At 45.7% G+C, this 25,327-nt stretch overlaps 1 protein-coding gene across 1 annotated transcript in view; it reads left to right on the top strand.

The window, feature by feature from the left end:
• Positions 1-3,301: 3,301 nt before the first annotated feature.
• E2f7 (E2F transcription factor 7) overlaps positions 3,302-25,327 on the top strand; it is a 39,799-nt gene continuing 17,773 nt past the window's right edge. Inside the window, exons 1-4 of the mRNA XM_038315109.1 lie at positions 3,302-3,394; positions 15,355-15,633; positions 20,046-20,214; positions 23,933-24,223. Coding sequence (XP_038171037.1) covers positions 3,302-3,394; positions 15,355-15,633; positions 20,046-20,214; positions 23,933-24,223 — 832 coding nt within the window. The remainder of the gene's footprint in view (positions 3,395-15,354; positions 15,634-20,045; positions 20,215-23,932; positions 24,224-25,327) is intronic.

The following is a 25,327-nucleotide window of genomic DNA, read 5'->3' on the forward strand; positions in this document are numbered from 1 at the left end:
TTCAGATCAAGTTTCCTTGTCTTTTGGTGTGTGTGTGCATGCATATGTATGTTCCCAAAGCACATGTATGCACAGTTATGCATACTTGTGTGGGGGTCAAAGGACAACCTAAGTGCTTCTTAGAAACCATCCAGGCCGGGCGGTGTTGGCGCACGCCTTTAATCCCAGCACTCGGGAGGCAGAGGCAGGCGGATCTCTGTGAGTTCGAGACCAGCCTGGTCTACAAGAGCTAGCTCCAGGACAGGCTCTAAAGCTGCAGAGAAACCCTGTCTCGAAAAACAAAGAAACAAACAAACAAACAAAAAAAAAAAAAAAAAAAAAGAAACCATCCACCTGGGTTTTATCTTTAAGATTGACTTTTAATTTGTGTGCAGAGAGAGGTGTTACGTGTACACGAACGCAGGTGCCCAAGGAATCCTGAAAGAGCAGCCAGTGCCCTAGGACTGGGAGCTGCCCAGCTTGGATGCTGGAAAACAAACTCCCATCTTCTGCAAGAGCAGCAAATGCTTTTAACGCCTGCCTAAATCATTTCTCTAGCCACTGTGTGTGTGTGTGTGTGTATGATTGGGAGATGTACATATAAAGGCCAGTGTGAAAACCTGACATAGACATTGGATGTCTTTTTTCAATATCTCTCTTCATTTTATTTACTTACTCATTAATCCATTCTTTTCATCCAGAGACTGAAGTTCATCAGCTAGGTAGCTTGACTGGGCAAGGAGCATGTGGAATCAGCAGGCCTCCGCAACCTAGGTTACAGAACACTCCACCCCCAGCTTTTTAAATGGGCACAAGGAATCCTGACTCTGTCCTCCTGCTTATTCAGCAAGCACTGGGGGGATTAAGCCTTTTCCCCAACCCCCACCTTGTTTTGGACACAGGGTCTTTCCTTTATCTGAAGCTCACTGATTAGACTAGACTGGCTAGCCCACAAGCCCCAGGGATTAGTCCCTAACTGCCTGATGCTGGGATTACAAACGGGCGCCACCGCACCCAGCTTGGTAATATTTGTACCAGGAATCAAAGGCATGGCAAGCACTTTTTTGCCTGAACTATCCCTGTAGTGGTCAAAGTGCTGTTTTCCAGAGAAATATTTTTTTGCTACTGTTTATTTGTCCGTGATGATTGTTTTGCATGCTTTCTGGTCTTGTCTAAAATATGGCCCGGTGGCCATTTTTAGGCTGTACTTACCAGCAGCCTGAAGCAAAAATGTGCACGACTTGACTGAACATTTTGAATTCTGCTGATGGTTCACTGTACATATTGGAGAGCGAAGGCTAAGAAAGGATAATGAGAATGATAATTTCACAGTAAAATTGGGGGGGTGTGGCTGGTAGGCATGCGTTAAAGAGGACCATTCTAAATCCCAGTTGAGGGTACCCTACAAAATACCAGTAGTGGTGGAAAACGTGGAGATCATAATAAGAAACTGTCATGCTTAGGAGACACGAACAAAAACGATGTCCTTGCACAGGAAAATAAGCAGTAGGTAAAATGAAAACCTGAATAAATCGTGACTCTAAGAAATGCCCTGTATTTACGCAAATGGTAGAAACTGGGTACTAGACGTGTGAACTCTTTAAAGTATTGTTTCCATTTTTCTGCAGATCCAAAACGGCTCTAAACAGGAGTTTCTCAAGGAGGCCTGAAACAGCCATCTTTCCTTATATTCATACTTTAAATAAGAAATCAAAGAAGCGAACATCTCATACAAATCGGCAGTATTCCGGGGATATCCTTGACTGTTTGCCCGAAAGCTTAAGAAAAACTAATTAAGAACACCTCCTCGACCATTCGTAATGCTCTAAGAAGGAAACACCACGAAATCTTTCCAAAAAAAAAAAAAAACCTTTTGGTGTGGCTTCCAGGCTTGTTCCCAGGGCTAACGGGCGTGCCATCTGCTCCCAGCCCAGGTGGTAACCAGAGTTCACGTGTCACCCGGCACCGGGTGCTAGGGAGCCGCCCTGGCAGGTCCAGGCAACTCCGCTGCCCGCAGGTCGCTGGGGGGAGGGCAGGGCGGCAGGATCAGCATCCAGCGCCCGCGGCTCGTTTCCCCGGCTCCATCTGCTCCGCGGGGACCGGCGCGGGTACGGGGTTGCTCAACAAAAAGGCGCCCCGCGGAGAGCGCGCTGGCCCGCCCCGCCCCGCCCGGGCTTCCCGCGTCCGCGCCCGCGTCCCCGCGGGAATCGCTCCCGCGTCACCGCCTCCAGGTACCCGGAAGGGGGAGGGGGCGAGGCGACAATAATCCGGCGGGCGGGAGGGCGGGCGGAGGGGGAAAGGCGCGGCGCCGAGCGCCAAGACAGCGAGGGGCGGGGCTCCGGGCCGTGCCGCCGAGCCATTGGTCGGCCCCGCCCCTGCGCCCGCCGCTCATTGGTGAATGCTCAAATTCGGTCTCAAGGCGCCAGAGGAGGTGTTTTAGCGGGGACCGCGGTCCCGGGCTGGAGCTTGGCTAAGGCGGGTAGGATAACGCTGCTGCCGGCCGGACGGACGGACACCGCTAGCTGGCTCTCTGGGCTGGCTGGCTGGCTGGAGTCGGGGATCTACGAGCCTGGCCCGGCTCTGTCCATGTCGCCAGCCGGCCGCTGAGATCTCCACGCACGCCCTGCCCGCGCACGCGTGTGGCGGAGGGTGTCCCCGGAGACGGAAAGCCTCCATCGCACAGCGGCAGTAAGGAAGCGTGCCGCCCCTGCGGATGGGGAGTTGGGAATGGGGAGAAGGGCTACCCGCCCGGGGCTGCCATGCCACTGGCCCAGAATCCGAGTGGCCTGGCGGTGGTGCTGGCTGCAGTCCTGGGTGAAGGAGACTGGTCCTTCCCCCACGATTTAAGGGGTTCCATGGGAAGAGTTCAACTTGGGGTGTGCTTAGATGCCTGGGGAGGGGCTTGCGTGCATCCCAGACGGGTTGGTCTCGAGATCGGGTTTCAGTCCACCCCGTAGTTCAACCCACTCAAAGTTGAATTCCTCCCAGTTCTTTGCGCCAAAATTAACTGACCTGGGAGACCCTGTAACTTTCTGACATTTGCCCAACACCCTCCTTAATTTGTTAACTGTTTTGCCTGTTGATTTTTGTAAAGAATTACTGGTTTGATCAGTTTTTCTTCTTCCCTGATTTTCTATGACTTCTAAGTATATTTTAAGCGTTTGTTCAGTGAGTTTTTAATGAGGGTCGGAGGGTGTCTGTGTTCCTGGAAATTCCCAGGAATGCTCTAGGGAAGAGCAAGTGTATGTTCACAAATGGCATTTTTGTTGTTGGAGTGGGAAACAAGTGTGAAATCGTTTTCTGATATAATTGTGTATTCCAGATGGAGGTAAATTGTTTAACACTAAAAGACCTGATCAGCCCCAGACAGGCCAGGTTGGATTTTGCCGTTGAAGATGCCGAAAGTGCACAAAAGGTAAGCACATATAAACACTTGAATCTCTAATGTCTTTTGGATGGTGGTGCCTGGCTTTCGTCTTGTGCATAGCACAGTTTTGATGACGATTAAAAAAGAGGTTTTAAAGAACCATTGTTTCAGTTCTACACCTACTCACTAGTGTTGGAACCAGATCCTAAAGTCAAAGATCTGCCAGGTGCAGCAATCAAGTGTGCAATGCTTAGAGTTGTCAAGGATAGTTTAGCTTTGCAGAAATTAGAAATATTGGTACCAGATTTAATGTTAAAATGCTGAGAAATACCGACTTCATCCTAGTGACTCAGGTACAGAGGTTCTGCCAAGAGTCTAGTTTGCCTACCATACAGGGCCAATGTGCCTGGCCCTCACTAGCTATTCTGCGCAGTTAGCAGCCCTTCCGCTTCTTTTATACCGAGCCGCAGTCTCCCTTTATGCACGTCTCTGCATCTTGAACGCATTACCGGCTAAACTGGCTGTAGCAATATCCACACCGTCACCTTGGCCTGCTACGGCGCAGGTGTGCCCATCAGGGGATGCCCTATGGAAAAACTAGAGCAGTGAAGTCTGAGCGTTTGTTTAAGCAAAAGCAAAGAGGTACGACAAACCAGTTTTAGGAACCTTGAATGTACATCTGTAGTAGCAACTGCCTTGGGCATTGAACCTCTCTGGATTCCAGGTTAGGGTCAACAGGACTGACCAGTGTCCTGACTGCTTGGTGGCAAAGAACATCCTTTCATATGATACTGTATTTTTGTTAAAGGAGGAGATGCATACCAAGAAATTATTGATTTAAACATTACCTAAGAGTATGACCTTAAGAATATGTTCCAAATTTTGATTCGGGAGGTTTTCTGTTTTCCTTTGTAAGTTAGATGGTTTTGCCGAGAGAGAGAGAGAGAGAGAGAGAGAGAGAGAGAGAGAGAGAGAGAGAATCTGCCCAGTCAGTACTCCATTCTCTTTCTGGTCAATGTCTTGCCAGATACCTTCCCCAAGGGCTGCTCACTCCTCCTCAGTTTGCCTCAGTACTGTTGAACCCTCATGGGGGTGCAGAGAAACCTAAATGACTCAACAGATTGGGAAAGCAGTTACAATATTTGAACTGGAATGAATAAGCAGGGGTTCAGCTCAGAGAGGAGGCAAGAGATGAGAACAGAGTGGTTTTGTGGGGACATTGGGAGACCCTTTGTCCTCTCCCCATTGCTGCATAAAGAGGTTTCCTAAGTATGATAGGAACATGGGGTGTGTAGTCACAGATACCCGAGTTTGATTTCCTGCCCTGCCACTAACTAGCTACATGACCCCAAATAACATATTTTTAAGGTTTTCCAGCAAATATTTGTGTTCCGAAGACTAGAGATAGGGAAAGTTAGTATCACCTAACCTTTAGTAGTCTGTTGGTTACCATTATAAATTGGAGCCCGTGAAAAGCACCTTGCTCATTGGGTTTTTGTTGAGTGCCTAGCTTAAACATTCTTCATGTTGTTCTGAATTAATATAATTAATTATAATTCCTGAATATAAACAGGAACTATAGTTTCCTCTCCCAGCCCTCCAGACCAGAATAATCACACAGAAACTATATTAATTACCACACTGGCTCAGGAGTATTTCTAGCTAGCTCTTCTTACATCTTAAATTAACCCATTTATTAGTCTATGTACTGTCACGAGGCTGGGCGTTACCTCGTTTTCTGCATGTCTTGTCTCCTCAACAGCTGGCTGGCATCTGACCTGACTCTGCCTTCTTTTTCTCTGTATCTCTGCTCGGGTTTCTCACCTGGCTTTACTCTGCTAAACCATTGGCCAAAACAGCTTTATTCATTAGCGAATAAAAGAAATTCACATACAGAAGGACATCTCACATCATAGCAGTCCGATCATAACTTGCCCTTTGGTTATGTGAGAGGCTTTCAGAGATCCAGATGGAAAAGTAGCCAACTAGATTAAACTCTAAGAAATACATGCATAGGCATTGGAAAGCTTCAGGGGGAGTTTTTGGGTTTTTTTTTTTTCCCCAGGATTTGGGTTGAGCCTTACTGGGTAAGAAAAAGTCAACCTATACTAAAAGAGGTAGTGAGAGAAACATTTCAGAAAAAAGAAACAAGGTTTGAGCCTTTGAGAAAGGTTTGAGAAATCCAGAGTGGCCAGAAGCCAGGGAGGCAAAGCTATTCCTTCTGAAGATCCCTTGGGGGTTTACCAGTGAGGGCATCACTAGATCGCTTTTCCCTTAGAGGACCTTTTCCTTAACATACACTCTGGTCCAGATCCGCATACGCACATCCCCTGATCACTCGCAGAGAAACTTGCTTTGAAAAAAAGAACTTTTGTAGCATGATTGCCCAACCTTTGGTTATGATATAATAAACAGACTGACCAGTGTCCTGACTGATGGACAGTTTGGGGCAGAGAGGTTGGAGCTATTAAGAGGACTTGGTGAAATTGCTGATGCCTGCATTGGGCTCGGAGGGCATACGTACTAAGGCCCTGAACTGTGAGAAGAGGGAGACCGGTAAAGAGGTAGAAGCACGCTGGTGCATGCCTCTAATCCAGCACCCTAGAGGCTGAGGCAGGAGAAGTGTGAGGCTAGAATAACAGGCTCGTACCACCACGAGCTTCCGTGTGTTTTCTTTAAGGGCCTTGAACGACTCTGGGGAGTGGCCAAGGAAGATGGCAGATTCAGCTTGGAATATGCTTGCCCCTGTGAGACAGACAGACAGACAGGTAGCAGGAGGCAGCTGATTGGCTGATTTCATAATTCTTGAAAGGTTATAGCCATGGAACCAGATTTCGAATTGTGAGCACATAGTTTGCCTTTAAAGCCGCATGTATGAGGCTGGGTGAACCCGAGAGTGAGGAGAGATAGAGGTCTGGATGTGGACTCGTGTAGTTTGCAAGAGTCCGAAAGGAAACCCAGTGAGGGAGCTTGAGAAGGTGCTGTCAGAAATAAGGAGTGTGAAGACCGTATGCGCAGTTTCTCAGGAGCTGAAGTCTAGATTTTATAGAGCCAAGACTCACTGTCCCCCTTACTGCTTCGGTGGGGCGGGGAAGCAAGATGGCTTCAGCACCGGCCAGCCAAGAGGTGATCTGAGTGAACAGCATGGATTAGAACAGACGAATGGATGGGGACCCTCTTGGAAGGTGACAGGAAGAAGGTCTCAGTGTGGACTGCTCTTCCTAAAAGTGTGTTCTGGCAGGAAGGAGAGTTGATGGCCCGTAGCCAGGGGTCACTTCCTGACACGGAGCCTCTGCAGTGAGCCCTGATCAGCAGGCAGGGTTTCCACAGGCAGGGCTCTGCATACGTGAGAGAGGAGGCCATGAGCGTTATGGAGGACAAGTTTGAAGAAAGCCAAATGGGACCATGTGTGAGCTGTGTATGGAGAGCGGGCTGGAGAAGACGTTAGTCAGACACCATCAAGAGTCTTGCAAAGCTGGTGGTCATATACGTGACCTAAGAATGCATAATCAGGGCTATATAGAGAGATAACCAAGTTGAGAACTAAGGTCTTTTAGCTTCCAAGCCTTTTCTGTGGCAATATACAGCATGTTTCCCCATAGCCATAGTACCGGTACTTACTAATAATAATGGTGTGTAGTATGGAGGGCTGCTTGTTGGTTCCCGGCCGCCTGGCTAGCTTAGACCCAAAATAATCACACAGAAACTGTATTAATTAAATCACTGCTTGACCTATTAGCTCTAGCTTCTTGTTGGCTAACTCTTACATATTTAGCCCATCTCCATTAATCTGTGTATTGCCACATGGCAGTGGCTTACCGGAAAAGCTTCGGCATGCCTAACTCTGGCAGCTCCATGGCGTCTCTCTGACTCTGCCTTCTTCCTCCCAGCATTATGTTTAGATTTCCCCGCCCAGCTCTGTTCCCCTATAGCTCTGCTGTAGGCCCAAAGCAGTTCCTTTATTCAGTAACCAATAAAAGCAATGCATAGACGGAAGGACCTCCCACACCAGTGGTGAACAAAGCATTTCCCAGTGACCTCCCACACCAGTGGTGAACAAAGCATTTCCCAGGTAGCTGTGTTTTACCTTATTGTATCACAGCAGCGTTGTAGCAGATAAACCCAGGTTCGATCCTTCCTTTATACCTGAGAGCTGTGAGACCATTTCATGGCTTGCATTTCTCTGGATCCTCTGACCAAAGCGATGTCCAACATTTACTATTGAGCAGCTCTCATGTGAGTGTGATGTACAGAAAACTTGTGGGTACCCAGGATTGTAGCAAAGGAAGGAAGAGAGAGGAAAGGTGCAGAATTGGACACGGCAAGAGACTAAGCTGCAGTTGAGTCGCAATGGAACTCTGATACAACACCACACGAAATTCAAGGCAACCCCTTTGAGTTAGTCCTGAGCTGGCAAAGAGACCAGATCTTTGCATACTGGTAGGAGTTTTACCAGTCACCGAGTTCACTGGTGGCCTCCCAGGAAAGGGTGCGATCCCGGGTTCATGGGCTCTCCTTAGCCAAAGCAATCCAGCCAAGGGCGTGTACTGTTGGCATGGCTTCCGGCAGCTGGGAGATGACTCATTCATTCCTGAAGAGAGATGGGTGCATCTAGTGTCTACCACACAGATAGGCATGTTACTAGAAAGTCTTGACGGTTTGTCTGAACCCCATGTTTTGTGCATATATGGAAACATGGAATCAAGAGGAATGAACACCCAGATCTGGAACCTATTCTAATCCCTTGTTCTGCCCCACACAGTGTCCAGAAGGCAGTAGACAGGAGACACCGGTGTTAATAGGTCATACCTGATCTATTTCTTGCCTATCTGGGACTTCACAATTTGTGTGTCATTTTTAAATTTTCGTGTAGAGGTGTTGTCTTTGTTGGGGCTTCTGTTGCTGTGACAGAACCATGACCAAAAAGCAAGTTGGGGGGGGGCGGGGAGGGTTAATTGGCTTACACTTCCACATTGCTGTTCATCTTTGAAAGAGGTCAGGACTGGAAATCAAGCAGGGCAGGAACCTGGAGGCAGGAGCTGATGCAGAGGCCATGGAGGGTGCTGCTTACTGGCTTGTTCTCTATGGCTTGCTCAGTCGGCTTTCTTATAGAACCCAGGACCAGCAGCCCAGGGATGGCGCTGTAGTGTGAAGCGGCGGGGCTGCGTCCCGCCACCCGCCGCCGGCTAGCTTTACACCCGAAATAATTACACGGAAACTGTATTCTTTTAAAACACTGCCTGGCCCATAGTTTCAGCCTCTTATTGGTTAACTCTCACATCTTCCTTTAACCCATATTTAGTAATTTGGGTAGCACCACGAGGTGTGGCTTACCAGGAGAGATCTTAACCTGCGTCCATCTCGGAGAGGAGCAGCATGGAGACTCCAATGGCGACTGCCTGAAGCGTCTCCCCCACTCTACTTCCTTGTTCCCACAATTCTGTTCTGTCTACTCCACCTACCTAATTTTCTCTTAAAGGGCCAAGGCAGTTTTCTTTATTAATAATGAAAGTAACACATAAACACTCCTCCATCATTTCCCCTTTTTCTGTTTAAACAAAAAAGAAAGGCTTTAACTTTAACATAGTAAAATTACATGTAACAAAACAGTTATCAAGCAAGTATTACAGTTACAATATTTAAATCTATTTTATCTTTTATCATAACTAAGGAAAGCTATAACTATCTATTTATTCTTCAACTCCATCAAAGACTCCAGAAGGATATAATGCTACCTAAGTAAACAAGAAATAAGTAACTTATAAAACTCTAGAAATGACAGAGACAACTCGCTGCCTGGACAGTCACCCAAAGTTCCTCTGTACCGTTGGGGCATCCATCTTCGGCCTTCAGGCCCATAGTGTCCAGCAGACATTTCCATGAAGCAGAAAAATTCCAAAGACAGTTCAGTCACTTTCTGCTGTGTCCTGCAGAATGTCTCGCAGACTCTTTCACGAATCAGGAACCCTGAGAGACCATCTCACCTTTAGGCAAGTTTAGCAGTCCTCTTTCTGTGGGTTCCTTGTGTCCAGTTTATGCAACAGTCCAGGCAAGAGCAGTTTCTTGCCCAAATGGCTAACAAACTCCATAAGTAGCCTCTTCGATGCCCATCTTCCTCTTGAAGTAGATTGGTGCTGCCAGGAGCAGACGTGTCTCATTGTCATGAAAAACCCTAAGTTATTAAAACATTAAATGCCATATTCTGCAGTCTTTGAAAGATATGAAGAATGTCTATCTAACTGAAATATATCTCTACACATCTAGAACACCTAATAACATGACTACAAGCTTAACTATTATCAATGATTATCCATTAACAACCTATATTTCCTAATTATACATTACAGTTTTTAAAATGAACTACAATCACAATAGCTTAATCAAGATCAGAAATACATATACATATAACAAAATTGACCTTAAAATCTATACCAATGCAAATTCATATCTATATCATCTCCCCCTTTAAATGTAAAAGAACATTTATAAGCAATATTTGGGAAAATGGGCGCAGTTTTTTCTCTCCAAACTGCTTCCTGCTGAATGGGGGCGCTGTTATTTAGGTCTTTCATGGTGTAACCTGTGTGCTAGGTTCCTCTCAGTTGGCAGTTGAGTGAAGTACTTTTTGAAGATGTTCATAGCAACCTTTCAGGAGGGCGTGGTCTATCATACCATATTGGGATAGAAGCAATCCACAGAGTCTCGTCCTCTGTGAAAACAAAAGAAGAAACTCTTTTCCAAAGCATCATGTTCTTAGATCCAAATCCTGAAGTCATACCGTTAAGATGTCCATTCTGGTCTAGCCTGGCAGCCCATATAATGAAATGTCTCTCTGTACTTAGCTCCTTTACAGTCAAAAAAATCAAAGAAAACACAACAAAATACATAATCCAGACTCTCTGTGAATTTTCCATTTTTACGTGGCTTATTTTTACTCTATCACTTTACTTCTTTTAATCTATAACTATCTATATTCTGTCTCTTTAAAGACTTTAACCTTTTTTTTTTAAGGCATTAACTTTATTTTCTATATTTTTTTTCTCTCTTTTAAGCCTACGTGAGCCATTTAAAGGCCTTCTATGTCTGAATCTTTTCTATTGTGAATCTGTAATTTTTTACTATCCAGGAGCATTTCTTAAAAGGTTAACCACTTCTTAAAATAATACGGTACTGCCTGTTTACAGCCAAGTCTAAACCTTAACTGCGCTGTTATCATGGTAATTACGATAGTTCCTGCCTGAGGTCAGCACAATTCAGCATGGCGGAGCAGAGCCAAAGCCGCTCCTGCCTCAGTCATTTGGTGCCCCTGAGCCGCACACAGTTCCAGGCACACAGCAGTCGACATTGGAGCCGCACTCAGCAGTTTAATTTTGATACTGAGCGTGCAGCACAGAAACTCTTTTAATCCAAGTTACAGCCAAATCAGATGCGCAGAGCACTGCGCAGACTGAAAACACCTCTCTCTCTATGGCGGCAGGAATCCGCAAACGCTGTCCCGCTCGCCTAAGCCTGATTCCGCCATCTGCCCAGGTGCAGGCAGGGAGCAGTGAGCCATTGGCATGGTCTCAGAGTACTTTCTTTCCGATACCAAGCGGGCAAGGTTTTTAAGTGGATTTAGTGACCACGTTGGAGCGCCAATCTGTAGTGTGAAGCGGCGGGGCTGCGTCCCGCCACCCGCCGCCGGCTAGCTTTACACCCGAAATAATTACACGGAAACTGTATTCTTTTAAAACACTGCCTGGCCCATAGTTTCAGCCTCTTATTGGTTAACTCTCACATCTTCCTTTAACCCATATTTAGTAATTTGGGTAGCACCACGAGGTGTGGCTTACCAGGAGAGATCTTAACCTGCGTCCATCTCGGAGAGGAGCAGCATGGAGACTCCAATGGTGACTGCCTGAAGCGTCTCCCCCACTCTACTTCCTTGTTCCCACAATTCTGTTCTGTCTACTCCACCTACCTAATTTTCTCTTAAAGGGCCAAGGCAGTTTTCTTTATTAATAATGAAAGTAACACATAAACACTCCTCCATCATGGCGCCACCCACAATGTTCTGGGTCCTCCCTTGTCAATCACTAATTAAGAAAATGCCTTACAGCTGGATCTTGTGGAGGCATTTTCTCAGTTGAGAGTTCCTCCTTTCAGATGGTGTGTGTGTGTGTGTGTGTGTGTGAAGTTGACGTGAGACTAGCCAGCACAGATGGATTATAGACCTAACTCACTCACATTACATAACTTCACTATGACTCTCTCACATAAACTGTGCATTTTTAAAACTGCATCCGTGTACGAAGAAACTGCTCATCCTGAATTGCCCCCTCACTACGGAGAAACTTAAGAACTCATTCCTGTATGGACACGTACCCTGGAAACGGAAGGGAAAGAGAGTAAATCTGTCTACTCATAAGCCTAGGACACACCTTGTGTCTTGAGGGTACCTCTTGGCAAGACTTAGTGTTCATTCAGCACCTGCAGTGGGCAAGGCATCTAGCAAATATGATGTGTGGGACCGGCCTCCACAAGTGCAGACTCATTATTGAGACAAAGACAAACATCCAGTGTTGACCGAGGTTTCTGTTCTTCCTGGTCCCACAGTCATTCGGTCCCAAACAAATACACAGAGGTCTACATTAATTATAAACTGGTTGACCTATTAGCTCAGGCTTCTTATTAACTGTTATATCTTACATTAACGCATAATTCTTGTCTGTGTTAGCCACATGGCTTGATATCTTTTTATCAGCGAGGTGTTCTCATCTTGCTTCCTCTGTGTCTGGGTGACGACTGCAGACTGAGCCTTTCCTCTTTCCAGAATTCTCCTGTTCTGGTTACTCCACCGTATAGGTCGAAGTATATTCCTGTCTGGCTACTGGCAATCAGCATTTTATTAAAACACTATAAGTGACAAATCTTCACAGGGTACAAGACCATTGTCCCCCAGCCATCCAGGAAGCTAAAGAACAATGCAGTGTGCTATGTTATATTAGAGCTAAGTGCCAGGGCCAATGGGAGAGAATGGGAAAAAGGAGAAAGATAGAAGCTGAGTTATATTGGGTGTTTGATATGCTCTTATGAACAATTCTGAACCCTTGAAGCTGGTATTTTTATGAGCTTCGTCTTTCGGTTGAATAAATGGGAATAAATGAGGCGTGGAGAAGGAACTGGCCCAGTAGTCTGAGACCCTGCATATATAACGACTCCCTTGTGCTGCCTCTCCAGGTTCTACTGGGCACCTTTCCTGGAACTTAGGAGAAGGTAGTTTCCTTCTAATTTGCACCCAGAACAAGCTCATCTGTAGCTGCACCATTTCAGAAGCTGTTCTCAGCTGTCTTCTGCATGCTGTGCTTTTCCCAGGGGCTGCTGTACGCCACTTGAAGCAACTTGCTAAACCTCTGTACCTGTGGCTATGTTAACTGGAGCAAACAATAGTACCTTCACCAAAGGATTAGATTAGAGATTGACACAAGTCCAGGAAACAGGGTGTGACATGTATTAAATGCTTCATCTTTTCCCTTGAGGGTTCCTTTGTAGGCACCATCAGAACGGCTCACCAGCAGGGACTTGCTACCAGGATTGTTGCTTGTTTGCCGCCGCTGAGCTGTGAGATCCCATCACCTCCACCTCACCTTTCCGCCACATTCCAGCACAACAAAGTGTCACTGCAAGCTAGCTGGCAGCTTCTGCTGACGCAGCGAACAAACATCAGGTGGCCTGGGAACACGAACACCAATTTCTCCCGGTCGTCTACTTCTTTATAGAACAGGACTTTTGTAGCTATTGATCCGCCAGACCGGAGAGTACAGTAGCGGTAGGACGGGAGATGAGTGTCCAGGAAAAGTGTGACATGTTGAGCCCTTTCTCCTTTCTCCGTGTATGAGTCTCTGTTGGTGGGAAGAGAATTCCACTCAAAATCTTTCCGGTTTCGAATGGTAGAAAAAAAAATATCAGAAAGATGTTTGATTCTGTTACTTGGTAGAACCAAATGCAGGGTCTGTATGCTTTTTTATTGTTTTTTTATGTTCTCCATTTGAACCCTTTCTTTTTTTGTTGTTGTTGTAGAGCTCAATAAAAATCAATTTAAAAAAACTGGCAAGAATAATATTTTTCTCTGCTCCCCTCCCCTTCAACCCTCTCCCATGGTCCCTATGCTCCATATTTACTCAGGAGATCTTGTCTTTTTTTACTTCCCATGTAGATTTAATCCATGTATGTCTCTCCTAGAGTCCTCATTATTGTCTAGCTTCTCTGGGATTGTGATTTGTGGGCTGGTTTTCTTTGTTTTATGTTTAAAAACCACTTAGAGTGAGTATATGATAATTGTCTTTCTGGGTCTGGGTTACCTCACTCAAAATAATGTTTTCTAGATCCATCCATTTGCCTGCAAATTTCAATATGTCATTTTTTTCTGCTGTGTAGTACTCCATTGTGTAAATGTACCACATTTTCTTTATCCATTCTTCAGTTGAGGGGCATCTAAGCTGTTTCCAGGTTCTGGCTATGACAACCAATGCTGCTATGAACACAGTTGAGCACATGTCCTTGTGGCCCAATTGAGCATCCTTTGGATATATACCCAAAAGTGGTATTGCTGCGTCTTGAGGAAGGTTGTTTCCTAATTTTCTGAGAAATAGCCACACTGACATCCAAAGGGGCTGTACCAGCTTGCATTCCCACCAGCAATGCAGAAGTGTTCCCTTTACCCGACAGCCTCTCCAGCATAAGTTGTCATTAGTGTTTTTGATCTTGGCCATTCTTACAGGTGTAAGATGGAATCTCGGAGTTGTTTTGATTTGCATTTCTCTGATGACTAAGGATGTTGAACATTTCCTTAAGTGTCTTTCAGCCATTTTAGATTTCTCTGTTGAGAGTTCTCTGTTTAGGGCTGTACTGCATTATTTTATTGGATTATGTGTTTTTTTATGAGCAATTTCTTGATTTCTTTGTAATCAAGACCTTTGGAGATCAGACCTCTATCTGATGTGGGGTTGGTGAAAATCTTTTCCCATTCTGTAGACTGTCGTTTTGTCTTGTTGACCATGTCCTTTGCTTTATAGAAGCTTCTCAGTTTCAGGAGGTCGCATTTATTAATTGTTTCTCTCAGTGTTTGTGCTGCTGGTGTTATATTTAGGAAGTGGTCTCCTATGCCAGTGCATTGAACTCTTTCTTATCATTGTCTAAGGCAGCATACATGCAGTATGGTGTGGGAGCAGGTGCTGCTCTACCATCTGTTCCAAGATTGCAAAAGCTGAAAATCAAAAGCTTGGCCCTGAGCACTTAGGAACCGTACTAGCGATTTGATGCTGCCTTTGGGGCGTCTCAGCTTATGACTTGCTGAGGGTCTCACTTGTTGCAGAGGCTGGAGGTTGATTTAAGTGAGAAATTCAAATGGTCAATCATAACGTGGAGTTCCACGTTAGTCCTGAGGGAAAGGTGGCTTAGCAGTATGTAGGACTCAGGAAATAGAAAACAAAATAAACAAGCGAAAACTGGTCGTTCACCGAATGGTTGGAGAAACGCTGCTCAGAAAACAGCAGTCCGCTCTCAGGTTAGCGTACGGCTGGTATTTTGTTGGCTTCTGTCCCTTTGACTTGTCCCGCTACTGGTGGCTTTTGAACACTGAACTACAAAGGCATAGCTGTTCTTTACCGGTAAATTCAAACTTGTAAGTAGGGTCTGAAAATATAAAAAATATATCTCTGAGAAGCAAAAAAAAAAAAAAGACTCACTGGTCTTCTTCATTTATAGCTATTGTGAGCATCTGTTGGTGGTGTTAGATACGTTTGTGATTTCTCTTGTCGACACTTCATGGAAAATATGTGTGAAGGGAGTAGCAGCTATAATGGGTGTCTCCTTGGAGCCACCCGTCAATACCCATGGAGCTTAGTCCCGATTCTTTCCAGCCCTGAGCATGTGTTTGAATTTCCAGGTCGAAGTGGAACAAACTCCACACTCTTAGCCGACTCTTGCCCTTCCTTAACCGCGCTGAAAGTTCTCTTTTCTTTAAATAGGAAAATATATTTATTGATCCATCAAGGATGACCCCAAAGACTCCGATGAAAAATGAGCCAATTGATCTGTCAAAGCAGAGAATCTTTACTCCAGAAAGAAATCCCATCACGCCAGTAAAGCTGGTCAACAGGCAGCAGCAGGTGGAGCCATGGACGCCCACAGCCAATCTCAAGATGCTTATCAGCGCTGCCAGCCCCGACATAAGAGACCGAGAGAAGAAAAAGGGACTGTTCAGACCCATTGAGAATAAAGAGGATGCGTTTGTGAACTCCCTGCAGGTAACTGACTAGCTGTGCTCCTAGGCCTTGTGAGACTTCAGAGATTTACAAGATTATTAAAAAGAAATAGGATGCCTGTCCAGTCACATACAGCATTAAACATGGAATCGTTTGGTTAACAGCTGAATATTCTCTTTGATTCTTATTTTTCATAATTAATTTCTTTCTTCCTTTTCAGACCATATTTTAAAAATAACATATTAGTAATTTGATTTAATAAAGAAACTTGGGTTCTGTTTTTTTTTATAGCACTGTTGAGAATTTTTCATTTCAATAATTTTGACTAGAAAAGTTCTATTATTCTGTTTGCTAGTTGGGGGACTTTATTCAAGTTAACCTAGTTTAATGTATTTCTTTAATTTTATTTGCTTAGGTTTTTGGTTGGGAGAGTTCTTTTGTTTTGTTGTTGGTTGATTGGTTGGATGTGGGTTGGGGGGTGTTTCCGCTGCTTTAGCCACTGTTGTGTTGCTGTGAAGAGACACCTCTTATAACATGACAACTCTTATAACAGAAAGCATTTAGTTTTTAGTTGGGGCTTGCTTAAAGTTTCAGAGGTTTAGTCCATTATTGTCAGGGTGGGGAACATGGCAGCATATATGGCTCTGAAGAAGTAACTGAGAGCTGGCCAAGAGGAAGACACTGGACCTGGTGTGGGTTTGAACCCTCAGAGCCCACCCCCAGAGACACACTTCCTCCAACAAGGCCACACCTCCTAATCCTTTTCAAATAGTGCCCCTCCCTGATGACTAAGCCTTCAAATATATGAGAATCTGGGGGCCATTCATAACTCAAACCACCACAGCTGCTAATGATTCAGCCCAGGGCTTTATACATAGTGGGCAAACCCTCTGCCACCAAACCACATGCCCAACTCTTAATGTAGAAGAAGGCTCTCGGGCAATCTTTAAATCACATACCACACAAAGATGTAGAGCTGCTCAGTGAACAGCATCTTCATAGTGTTTTTTAAAAGACCCAACAGCCAGTAATTTTCCCTCCCATCCACCTTTTTTCTGAGACCTCCCAAGAAAGATGACTTCCAGAGTAGTCTTCTTGACTATTTTTCCCCCTTTTTTGGTGTATTATTTTTAACGTTGTAAAATCTGCCAAAATATAGAAATTGGGAAAGAAAAGGAGATGTCTCAACTTACAGCTTGAAGCTAACAGAGCAAAGGGGTTTAATCTACCACACATGCCGCTGCCATGGCAGAGGTTCCTCTGTGTGGCTACATGCAGAGCATGCAGTTTGGAGAGCAACTCCTTTGCACTCAGAGCCAGAAACAGTTCGTCGTTCCTCTCGTACGTCTGCTCTTTTCCTTGGCCTCCTTTCTGTACTTTATGTGCTTTGAAAACCACAAGAATCCCAGCTTCAGGGGGGCACGAGTGAGTGTGGCTGAGTGCATCAGCTTCCACATCCAGAAGGTGAGGTCTGTGGTGCTCCCTGCTCCGGTTTTCCTGGGATAACACTCACACCGGCCACTGTCTTTAATCCCAGCACTCGGGAAGTAGAGCCAGATCAATCTTTGTGAGTTCAAGGCCAGCCTGGTCTACAGAGCGAGTTCCAGGAAAGCCAGGGTTATGCAGAGAATCTTTCAGGAGCATATATTGATCCTGCAAAGTTTGAGAATGATTGTTTTCACCATTAGTGGAAGTACCATCATTGGCCGTGCACACATTCACAGGGTGGTGGGTGCCACATTGATTCCCAAGCGCCTGCCCGTTTCCACGAGGTATGTGAAACACTGACTGATCCCTGTCGCTGAAACCGTCACTTATGACTCTGTCAAGTTACAGGTCTGTGGTCTGTGTCTTTCTGTGGCTCATAAGATTAAACTTCTTTCTATGTGACCACTGGCCACCATGGTTGTTCCTCTTCTCTGTGATGATGGCTGTCTGTGTGTGTTGGTTTGTACTGGGTTGTTTTTCTCTCTCATAGTGATTTCTAGGAGATGGTTGTGTATTCTGGACACTAAACTCATCAGTCACTGTGTTTCCTATATCTCATATATCTTGGTTCAGTTGGTATTTGTTTTTTTCCTTTTCTGATGGGTCTCAGCTCACAAAGCCTATGTTTAAGATGGCTCTGTGTATAGATACCTTCTTTTTTAAAAAGATTTTTTCATTCTAATTTTTTTAATTTACATACATCTCTGTGTGCTTCTCTGTTCATATACCATGTGTGTTCAGATGCCCATGGAGACGAGAAGGGGGCCTCACATCCACTGGAAGTGAAGTTACAAATGGTTCTAAGTCGCCCACATGGATTCTGGGAACCAGATCTCGGTCCTTTGCTCTTAACCTCGGAGCCCCATCTCTTTAGCCCCTAAAATCTCTCCTTGAAGGGGATCTTCTGGGGGCTAGAGCAATGGTTCAGTGCCGAGAACACTTGCTCTTGCAGATGATAGGAGTTCAGTCCCCAGCATCCACATGGTGGCTCCCAACCCTTAGTTCCAGAAGGTTCCAATGCCCAATTCTGTCCTCTGGGCAATGCACACATACACATAAGAAAATATGTCAATAAATGTGATCCTTTTGTATCTCTTTGATCTTTCACTAGTGTAGGCTTAGAAACTTATTCGCCTACTTTTTCTCCATGATAATTCGCTTTCTGTAAGTCTTGAGTCCATCTGGGATTGCTTTATAAATGTCTTGTGAGTCAAGGATACAGCTTTTGGTTTCTGTATGTTTTGTTGTCTGTACATTTTTCACACGCTCTCCCTTTCAGTTGGCAGTGTGGTAGCTGTCCTGTCCATATATGTGTGCTTCTGCCCATTATCTGTGTGTGTACCTTTGTCCATTTACCTGTTTGAGACCAGCATGATTTTGCAGTAAGCTTTCCCAGCAGGCAAAGCACAACTTCACCATACTCTTAAAATGTGTAAAGTCTTCCTGATGCTTTCTTTAACATATGCTTTGAACTGTTTTCTTTCACCTTTTAGTGTTAATATGTAGGCCTGACTGACCTGAACCCATCTGTAGACCAGGCTGGCCTCAAACCCACGGAGATCTTCCTGACTCTGCCTCCTGAGTGCTAGGGTTAAAGATGTACGCCACCACGCCTGGCTCTAGATTTGGGTTTTAATAGGAATTATTTGGCTGTATTGATTGGAGAAGTGTTAACCTCTTTATGGTGCTGAGCCTCCTATCCATGAAACTGGTACACACCCCCAATTATAAGTCTCTAAGACAGTCATTTTCAACCTTCTAAATGCTGTGACCTTTAATACAGTTCTTCATGTTGTGGTGACACCCCCCCCACCATAAAATTATTTCGTTGCTACTTCAAAACTGTAATTTGCTACTGTTATGAATCATATAAATATCTGATATGCTGGATATCTGATATGCAACCCCCCAAAAGGGGTTGTGACCCACAGGTTGAAAACCACTGCTCTGAGATTTTGCATATTTACTAGATTTACTCCTAAAAACCGTATCATTCTCATTGTTTTATGAACGTCTTTTCCACTGACTTACTCTTGCTATATAGAAATGTAACATGGGTTTCAAACATCTTTTTCTGTGTTCAGCTGTCTTGATGATTCCTCTTGTTTTCATGGGTTTTAATGAGTGAACCATCGTGACCTTTTCAGAATGAAAGGCTTGGTTTGTGCTCTTCAGTCGTTGCTTCAGTTGCTTCTTTCTTGTCCTAACGTATGACTACGATTTCCTACATAACACAGAGGACAGTGACAGTGGGCATCCGTGGGTTTTCCTGGTTTTAAGGGAAGACTTCCAAGGTTTCTTGACTAGCCAGATACCAGCTTTTGTATTTTCAGGAATGTGCGCTATAAATTTATCAACAGCTTTTTCTGAATCTATTGAGATAATCTTAGCACTTTGCTCCTTCGGTCTGTTTATTAAAAAGCCTTTTCTTTCCCATGGAGACCTGTTTACATGTGGGCAGAGACGAGAATGCTACTTGAGTATACTTAGAACAAAAGAGAGTTTAACTTATTGGCCCTTTTGGAATCTCACCAAGATTTGGTCCATCTTGAAATATATGACAGTTTAACAGATCACTGTATCTCATGCTTAATCCGTAAGGGTCACAGAATGGTAAAAAGCAGATTCTGAGGCACTGGGTCCCAGATGAGGCCAGAGATGCCACTACATCTCTAGCAAGTGCCAGGTCCACCCACATCTGAGAGGACAGGGTGCAGCAACCTGCACAGGACGCCGGTCCTGTTTTAGACTTGTAACCGTGAGTCTCTCAGCCTCCTGTTATAAATGAGAAACAACTTAGTCCACAGAAGATAGGAGGGAATACATTGAGAGTACTAGACTAGATGTTTTTCGCCAGAATCTTGAACGGTGTGGATGGGACCACGTTGCCAACAGGCTCTCTAACACCAGCAGTTAAGGTAGTAACCATAGTATCTCTCCCCGCCCTTCCTGTCTGCCCTCCGTAGCTCGACGTCGTCGGCGACGGTGCCATGGATGACTATGAAAAGCAAAGACCGAGCAGAAAGCAGAAAAGCTTAGGGCTACTGTGCCAGAAGTTTCTCGCTCGCTATCCAAGTTACCCCTTGTCCACCGAGAAAACCACCATCTCCCTAGACGAAGTCGCTGTCAGCCTTGGTATGTATCGCCTGATTACCTGGAGACCTGCCGTCTGTGACAGTGGGAAGCAGGTTACCTGGGGTGGGCCAGAGGCTTCAGGTAGGGAGTGGACGGAGCTGCCTCCATTGCCAACAGATCTCCCTTCAGTGTGCACAGAATTCAAGGAACCCACAGGGCCAAACGGAAACTCTAGGGCTTTCCATCTTAAAAATGTCAGAGGTAGGGCTATAGCTGAGTGGTAAAGAATTCGCTGATCATGTACAAAATAGGCTTACCCACAAATACAATACATAACACTATACAGGAAAAGAACTGTATTTAACTGTAAAAGGGAATATGTTTATGCTTACATCACAGATTAATCTCATTTTATATTTGTATTTGGAATCTAACAATATAAGCTGGGTCTGATGGCACATGCCTATAATCCCGGTACTTGTGAGACGCAAGCAAGAGGATTGTACACTTGGGGCCAGTGAGACCCTGTCTCTAGAGAAAATTCCAGATTTTATTTTTAGTAACCCTTCAGAGAGTTTGGAACTAGTGTCATTGCCTATATAAAGCAAAAAAACGAGAGCACGACCATGATGCTTGAACCCCTGTGCATGGTCTTCTCGGCCAGCCTGTCAGAACGGGAAGTGCACAGCTGGACATAACTCAAACAGCTAGGCTTCCTAACAAAGAAGAATGCATATGTTCACGTGGCAGGAGCGTGTGTACCGGTGGGACGCCTGCCTGCATGGCTGCAAATACATATACCGTCACTTTGGATGAGAGACCCCTAGTGGACAGGGACTGTATTTCAAGATGATTGGATTGTTGACAGTCATTAAATAGAAATCACGCTAGTCTGGAGGTATACTGGGGTGTCCACTTAATAAACCAGGGAGCTTTCCATATGGGGGATAAGCTAAACGAGCAGTTAACAGTCATGTTCATAGCTGTCTTCCATAACTCAGAGAAACATGCCGGAGTAGTGGGCTGTCCGTCTGAGTTACCCGAGCTGATAGCCCTTCGGACTGTTGGAAACTAAGATGATGGATAGGCACGGGCTAGGATCCGGGGTCAGCAGGGCCCGGCTCTGAACTTACCCACCTCGTAAGAGCTTTGAGAAGTTATTAACTCTTTCTTGTCTGTAACATAAACTGCCTAGGTGTCACAGAGTTTAGCCAATGCGAGTAACGTGCTTAACTCGGTCCGGGTGGGTTTCCTGGAAAACAGTCTTGCAGAAAGTGAAGGTTAAGTACCAGATCATCCTGTGTCCTCATTAAGATTCAGGACGTCTTTCCCCGACCCTACCCTCATGCCATGAGTTCAGCCGAAGATTTTCACAATAGCCTCCCAATGCTGCATGACGACACAGACCCATTAAGCAAAATGTATTGCCGTCTTTTCTCATGCAGGGTTGAAAGTTATTGTCTCTCCCTAGAAGCTCTTCTCCTCAGTGATCATCTCCTGGCCTTGAGTCCGAATCCCTTGCTCCCTAATTTAAAAGGCCGCCGTTTCCCCCAAAGATGTGCAGAGTTTCACACTGTTGTTCCCAGAGTCCTGTGATGTAGATTTGATGCCGGTGTTAATGAGGAAGCGTTTAAAGACCTGGGAATGACTTGAAAACAGGACAACATTTGAGACTCATTCTGAGCTGAGTAACGTTCTCACTCAGTTCCTAGGAAAGTAGACTTAGGAAAAAAAAAAAAAAAACAGTAGTCGTCATTATGTACATGTATGTACAACTAGGACCGTGAGTAGACTCAATAAGACCACCTCAGTACAAAAGCAAAAGAAGGCAGAGTGCCAGGGAAAACCGTCCTCCCGGCAAGCCGCCGAGGAGCCTACGGGCTTGAGACCTGTGAGCGGAAATTCAGCACAGCCCCCTAAACAACGAAACGTGGGTAATGATTGAACTGATGAGTGGCTAAGCTAGGGGCTGCCACATTTGGCGTTTGCCAAAGGAACCTACCAAGTGCCCAGCTGCACATTCTATCTCACTCTCGAAGCAGTCCAAATCATCCTTCCTTTTCCCCGTCTTGTGATGCCTGGCCACTAGGTGGAGACTAAACAGCTTATGATCAAGCACAAAATAACACAGCAGGCAGGCATATGGCCAGCTCCAGGGTGTCTCGGTTGCATTCACATGACATTTCTAATGGGAAGGTTTATGGGATGGTACAGGCTACACAGGATGTGTTAATATGTGGAAACAGACTAGAGTAAAGAACCAGACCTCTCTGGACAAGAGACCTGCCAGGACCTTCCAACAGGCAGCTGACGCCAAGCCTGGGGTGGAAGATGGGCCAGTCGGGGTCATGAGTGAAAGCATTCTGATTGACCGTGAAATGCCTCTTCAGTGTGTGTGGTGCAGAGGACTCCGGACTCTTCCTCAGTCCGGAGTTGTCTTGTTTTTTGGTGTCTTTGTTCTATCTCTCAAGAACTCGGAGCTGCCCTCACTGAGTCTGTTTCTGGCAAATGCAACAAATGGAGCCTCTTTAGAGCCAGTTTGGGTTTTCGTCAACGTGCCTGGAGGCTTTAGTGTGGATCCTTAGATGAGAGCAAAGGGAACAGCAGTCCCAGGGCCTGTCACTCAAGAGAGTGAGTCATGGACCAGAGAGGTTAAAATCTGCCTCTACTGCGACTCTGTGTGGGGGGGTTAGGTAGCTCCAAATCCTGTACACATTTAGATGAAATTACCAACTGTCGAGGACCCTTTACGTCTATGCTCAAACTGAATTACTTTATAAGGGAAGTACTATACTGTGAAGAGGTTAGGTAGCTTCCTGACTTATAAGGGATAGATTGAGGATTCATGTCCAAGCAGTCTGATTCTAGAGCCTTCCACACTTAACCAGCATGTGTATTTTCAGACATTAGAAGAGAAGTCCTGCTTGGGGGTGTGCAGGGAAGGGGACAGCGAATTCATTTCCGTGGCTGGCCTGTACTGTGCTTTGTGCTTCGCCGCTGGCCAGCTTGTTAACAAATGGTGAACGAGGATGCAAGGAGGGTTACTACAAGCCGTGGCAAATAAAGGGCTTGTGTTCTTCCAGCAACATGAGAAGGGGACCAAACCCCTGAATCTGGAGTTGCTGGTTCAAAACCAGAGGCAATATTTACCATCCGCTTTCCTTACCAGACTGTGCAGAGAGGGAGTATATTATGTTACACCATTCAAACCCCCAAGACAGGACAGTACTGTCCAGTGAGGAGGTGAGAGTCTATTTTATAGCTCTATGATTGTTAATCTTTGCTGTCAGTGTGGTGACAGGATTTGGGCTCATCACAGGGACACACCCTCTAGGTGAACCTACCAGGGTATCTCCAGAAAGATCTGTGCGGGCAAGGCCCACCCAGAATGTGACAGCAAAGTCCCATGGGGTAGGGTTCCCAACTGACTAAAATGAGAAGGTAGGACAAGCTGAACGCCAGCTTCATCTCTTTCCATTGCCTGACTATAGGTGCAGCCGCTGCCTCCCGTCCCCGGCACTGTGACCTCTTCACCATGCTGGGCGGTCTCCCTGAACAATGAGTCAAAATAAGCCCTTCCTTCCATTGCCTTTGTCGAATATTCTGTCACGTTAGGAATGCAGGTGACTCGCAGCTAGCCACCGTGACCAGTAGGCATGCTGTTGCTAAACATTAACATCAGTCAGGTAGTCCACGGGACCGCTCCAGACCCTTCAGGAGTGGATACCCAGAAATGTCCACCTGTGTGATGTCATCTGCCTTCTCCTTTTGCCAACAGGTGTCGAGAGGAGACGCATCTATGACATCGTCAATGTGCTGGAGTCCCTGCATCTGGTCAGCCGGGTGGCGAAGAATCAGTATGGTTGGCACGGTCGACACAGCCTGCCCAGAACCCTGAGGACGCTGCAAAGACTGGGAGAGGAGCAGAAATACGAAGAGCAGATGGCTTGCCTCCAGCAGAAGGAGCTGGACTTGGTGGATTATAGGTTCAGGGAGCGCAGGAAAGATGGCTCCCCGGATCCCCAAGATCACCACCTACTTGATCTTTCTGAGTCCGACTACCCTTCCTGTGAGTCCACTATGAGTTCATGAGTAACGGCAAAGGGTGTGACGGGCTCTTTGAAAACTGACCACTAGGATGTGAAGTGTCAGTTAGACAGCCCTGGGAAACGGGGAACAGTCTTTTGACAGCGGGGTGGGGGTGCACCCTTGCCCTGGCTCCCAGCTGAGCTGCCCATTCCGCCTCACTTGTGACAGTCCTCCTGGTCAGAATGCAGGAGCCACAGAGACTGATAACCACATACTGTTTGTTTGCCTTTGAGACTTCACACTGAAGGCATTTTCTTCTCAAAGCATTTTATTCAACTAATCTTGTTTGAGTAGATTGCTAAGAAGAACAACCCCCATAGTTGAGTCTGTTAAGAAAGATAGACAACCCCTGCTTCCCTTTGGTACCATTTAGTGTGTTTATTTGTTTTTTTTTAATTTTATGTCTTCATTGTTCTTTCTTTACCCCCAACTTCTCTGTCTCCTCTTCTCGCTGTAAGCATTGATACCCATCAGTCCCACATCCCTCCTGTTTTGAGAACGGCACATATGGGCATCACTGACACACTACCTTGCACTATTGGACGCTGGCGAAGGGTAGAATGGTTTTCTTTAGCTCCACAACTTCATGCCGTTTAGCTCCGCCCCATAAGGAAGTACTTACCCTATAACCGGAGGAGACAGTCATCTTATTGGAGGGGGGGTTCTGCCATCCATCCACAGCAGCACACAGATAATCGGTGTCCTGTTTGCGTAAAGGCAGGCCCTACTCTTCGGGGGCCTTCTAGACATGGTGATGACAGAAAAGCGGAGTTCTTGGGTTGGGAAGATAACTGAGGACCTGAATTCAGATCCCCAGTACCAAGTAACATCAGGCACCTCAGTGGTGTGTGCCTGTGATCCTAACACTAGGGAGGCAGAGGTAATAGGATCCCTGGGGCTCCCTAAACAGTGAGCTCCATGTCTGTGGGAGACCCTGTCTCAATAAAGATAAAATTGCGAAGCAGTTGGAGAAGTCGACCTTTGGGCTCCGCACGCATGCGCAATTACCCGTACCACGTGAGCATGTACACCCATCCACACAAACACGTACACACACAACACATAAATGGAGTTCTTGCTTTTG

This window comes from Arvicola amphibius, chromosome 17, assembly GCF_903992535.2.
Source record: "Arvicola amphibius chromosome 17, mArvAmp1.2, whole genome shotgun sequence".
NCBI lineage: Eukaryota > Metazoa > Chordata > Mammalia > Rodentia > Cricetidae > Arvicola > Arvicola amphibius.